We start from the raw sequence: 4,094 nt of genomic DNA, 5'->3' as shown, positions 1-4,094 counted from the left end.
AACCAGCAAAAGGATGTGCTAAACAAAGAAAAGTCAATTCAAAGTGTTGGTACATCTTTAAAATGAGAAGCAACATCATAAAACCCCTTCAGTTTTTCACAAAGTCAGAACTCTACATAGACATGACTAGTTCAAAGGGAGTGGACAACTGAAGTCTCCAGTACCTGACCGTACAAGTGAACTGATTGAGCATCATTGACATGGTGGATATGCCAGCCAAAGAAGGCTCAATTCAAAGCAGTAATATTATCCCTAAGTGAGAAGCATCACCATAGTCGGCAGTTCAAAAAAAGAAGACAACTATCTAAAGTGCCTGACACTACAGTTGAATTGATAAGTATTTCCTCAAGTAGCCTTAACACAATGCACTACAGTTGAATTGATAAGTATTTCCTCAAGTAACCTTAACACAATGGATCATGTTTTGAGCCAGACCATATGTCCGATAACATATCATGGCTGAACTACGGCTTTGGTATACAAAGGGGAGTTGCAAGTAATGCACGTCTAGACACACAGCCCAGATCACACTGCTGAAGCCATAACGAATCTTGTTCACGTGACACCTCGAAGGGGTGTCATTTCACATATGCATGCCGCATCACACTGCTGAATCTTGTCGTGTCACACCTTGAAGGGATGTAATTTCACGTATGCATGCCACTAGGGCATGTTAGCACTCATCCTTAAACCAAAAACCAGCATAGCATAAAGCAGTTACAAAATTACAACACTAACACGCATTTGAAGACAATTAGAAGAAACCATACAAATATTATGCAGATGTAATGCCTTTATGGCTACTTAAATTTTGTATTATCATCAAAGACCCAGAAAAGATTATGCAGATAGCATGTTGCATGCCCCAAGGAGTATGCTAGTACCCATTCAAAAGAAAGAAAGCATAAAAACTGGCATAAAATAAAGCAATTATTTAATTGCAAAACTAGCACTCACTGCATCCATCTTTCTAAAACAAAAGGTGCAGCATGTGATCAGTACAAAGATTATGCTGATAATAGAAAGTAGCATGTGCCTACATGGTCAGGTAAATTTGGTCTCATCGAAAACCCAAGGCTCGTGTTGGAAGAGCTCCTTGCCATTCATTCGGACTCGGCCTGCCGCGATGTCTTCAGCCCTTTTTCTTGCCATCTCTGCTGCTTTGGCAGATGCGTCGGCATCCTGTAACAACCCATTACGCAGAACGCTGTCTTGGGATTGACCCTGTTCGTGAATGAGATTTTGGATTGAAAAAACAACAACAAGAGCCTACCTTCTTTTGCTTCCATAGACTGAATTGCGACGCAGTGATGGCGGTTCGAGCGGCAACGGGCTGCTCAGGTATGCTTTCTTGACCCATCAGACACAAAAAGAAAACACTGTGAGAGAGAGAGAGAGAGAGAGAGAGAGAGAGAGAGCGGGGGGAAACAATGTAGGTACGTGTGTGTGAATGTGTGCATATAATAAAGACGATTTCATGCAACTTTGAAGCAAAAGAAGTAAACAACGCAAGGTCCACACCTCATGACTCATTATCCTAAGAAGTCATTTGATATTAATGGTCTGTAAAAACAATTGTGAGAAAGGATCTACATGCCCCTCACGTGGGGTGTATGTGGTCGACCCATGTGCTACCAAAATATGCCTATAAAATGTTGGATGGCCCTCAATTATCAGTACTAGCTAGCTCTCTAGCATACCGGGGGGAGGGGGACTTGGAAGTGTGTTGAGATGGGAAGTCCATAGAAAGAAGAAGCTGGTTTTGAGGATCTGCATGGCCCTCACGAGGGGTGTATGTGACCCATGTGCTATCGAAATATGCCTATAAAATGTTGTATGGCCCTCAATTATCAGTACTAGCTAGCTCTCTAGCATACCGGGGGGAGGGGGACTTGGAAGTGTGTTGAGATGGGAAGTCCATAGAAAGAAGAAGCTGGTTTTGAGGATTTGCATCATGAAGGCCCACATGGCAAAGAACTTTGACTTGTCCTAGTGCAAATATAAGCTTGTGAAGGTTGCCTCACATAGCCCGATCAAGGACTCTACACAAGTTACACAACCAGTTATGCAAATAAGGCATTCTCTCAAATGTGTTTATTAAAAGAAAGAGATTGTTATTTTTTTCTTTGGGGCTAAAGTTATGTTCTTTTAATCACATGTAATTTTTAATTATACACATAAATCCAATGGGAATCTAGAAGAGGTTTCTTATACTCTTCACCACCTTGGTTTAGAAAAGTCAAGGATCTGCAAATTGTTGGTGCTTAATTGTGGATGATATTGCATTTGGATGTTATTATATGTGCATGTGATTGCATGGTACTCTATGCCCTTTGCATGTCATTTAAAGCCTTTGCATGTGACGGCATATCATTGCATGTGAGTACATTAACAAGGTGAATAACTTCAAGATGTATACATACAAGCTATCTACTATGCCTTGCGTAAGAAGCAATGAAGAATGTAAATTTATTAAGGTCCATAATTTTTTAATTATGATTGAGATCATGGCCTAATTATTTGAGAGGAAGAGGGAGTGAAAGAGATAAGAACATGACGCTGCTATTCAAAACATACAATAAACCAAGAATTTGACATAATTAATCAAAACAACAACAAATCCATAATTAATACAAAAGACAAGGCAATCTATAGTTGAAACCACTTTATTCCAAAAAAAGATTATTACATGGGCTACTGCAATCTAACATTGATCAAAATTGAAAACATACTATAACTACCTACGAATCCTACACCTATACACTTTTTAGGCTACTTTATTCTTTAACTCCTCCCGTAGGGGCTCCTCCGTCTCTTCAACAATATATCCGAAACTTCGCTAAGTACTGATGGCACTTCCAATATTTATGTTCCACATGAACATATCTCCAAAATCAATAAGCTCATCCACTAGCATCTTTGTCCAAAGATTGCAAGCCTTTGCTATGATTATGAGATGTTCTGTTGCATCTCCCCCCATTTTGGTGCATAAATCTTTACAAACCTTTCCAGGGTTTCTTTTAGAGTATAGCTAGGGCCATTAAAGATGAACAAAGGTAGTTGATAGTAGTGAGGGTTGTAAGGAAGAGAACGATAGAGAGGGAGAGAAATACAATGAGAGGGAGAGGAAGGCAACAAGATTTGGAAGTGAGGATTAGAGTAAGAAGTAGGGGTCAAATTTATAGATACACAAAGCAAAAAGCAAAAAGCTACTTTGCATGGTTACCCACCAAATTTAGAAAAGTAGATGCATGGCTTTTCCCTAAATTTAAAAAAGTACATGTATGACTTTTTCCTAAATTTAGAAAAGTAGATGCTTGTCTATCCACTTTTTTTAAAAAAAAAGTAGATGAATGGAATGAACATATTCAAGACATTGATATATAACCATATTAATTGTCTAAAATATTAAAAAAATAAAAAGTAAATAGTCCTTGCTAGAGAATTAAGACATTGGACATTTTATTATTGCAACATGAAGAATCTTTTCAAAACTACAATATAATGTCATCAACAATACTAAGTCCTTTTCACATTGTTCTCCTGCTGTGTTGAACATTCTCATTAGGTCCTCCTTTTTTAGAGTGGGTTGATGTATAAACATATTATGGTTCGCATCTAACCTAAAGATACACAAATATACAAAGTAAAGGTGCTTGTATGCATAATATGGTCGTCCAGCACCTACCACCCTGATTTAAAAATCGAGACATGTGCATAATGGATTCTTTCCCATAGTCACCCAGTATTTTTCATTGTGTACTAGTGATTCCTCAGTCTCAATTACAAACACTTCAATCTGCCCGACCTTAATAACCAAATGCTCAAAGACCGTAACTGTACTTGAAATTGTCAAATCTATTCTCTTGGTTGCCATATCTGATATGCCACTTTTGTACCGTGTTGACCGTTGGCCTACATCATTTGCTTCTTGGCATTGTCCCTTTTGCAGCACAAACCCACCAACCTCCAATTCTCGGATCTCATCCACAATCAAGTTTGTACCTCGTCCCACTGGCCAAACAACCGGGGGTCTAGTAGGTGATTGACAGATGGTATTACGTACTCTCCAAGTATGATCCATGTTGCTGTTA

The 4,094-nt window shown here is 38.8% G+C and overlaps 1 protein-coding gene across 3 annotated transcripts; it reads right to left on the bottom strand.

Moving 5' to 3' along the window:
* Window positions 1-324: 324 nt before the first annotated feature.
* On the bottom strand, window positions 325-1,440 carry LOC147611128 (zinc finger CCCH domain protein). Of its 3 annotated transcripts, none has more exons than XM_086785791.1 (3): window positions 1,274-1,439; window positions 1,041-1,182; window positions 325-630 (listed from the first exon to the last, which is right to left on the bottom strand). In XM_086785791.1, exons 1-2 carry the CDS (start codon window positions 1,358-1,360, stop codon window positions 1,045-1,047), a joined length of 225 nt encoding a protein of 74 aa, XP_086641917.1. In that variant the 5' UTR covers window positions 1,361-1,439; the 3' UTR covers window positions 325-630; window positions 1,041-1,044. The 3 variants fall into 3 exon arrangements, with proteins under 3 accessions (XP_086641917.1, XP_086641918.1, XP_086641915.1); XM_086785792.1 differs by lacking the exon at window positions 325-630 and adding an exon at window positions 662-685 and having other exon boundaries at window positions 1,274-1,440; XM_086785789.1 differs by lacking the exon at window positions 325-630 and having other exon boundaries at window positions 913-1,182; window positions 1,274-1,435.
* Between the last annotated feature and the right edge of the window lie 2,654 nt (window positions 1,441-4,094).

Source organism: Cibotium barometz, chromosome 48 (assembly GCF_041138505.1).
Source record: "Cibotium barometz isolate CiBa-2024 chromosome 48, ASM4113850v1, whole genome shotgun sequence".
NCBI lineage: Eukaryota > Viridiplantae > Streptophyta > Polypodiopsida > Cyatheales > Cibotiaceae > Cibotium > Cibotium barometz.
The sequence above is the reverse complement of the archived record's forward strand: the minus strand, read 5'-3'. Positions and strand labels throughout refer to the sequence as shown.

What these genes read in the sequence shown, in the direction of transcription:
- LOC147611128 (XM_086785792.1), bottom strand. Translation starts at nt 1,360, where the DNA reads ATGGGTCAAGAAAGCATACCTGAGCAGCCCGTTGCCGCTCGAACCGCC. An exon ending in GTCTATGGAAGCAAAAGAAG is followed by an intron (nt 1,183 to 1,273) that starts GTAGGCTCTTGT and finishes GGGTTGTTACAG; the next exon opens with GATGCCGACGCATCTGCCAA.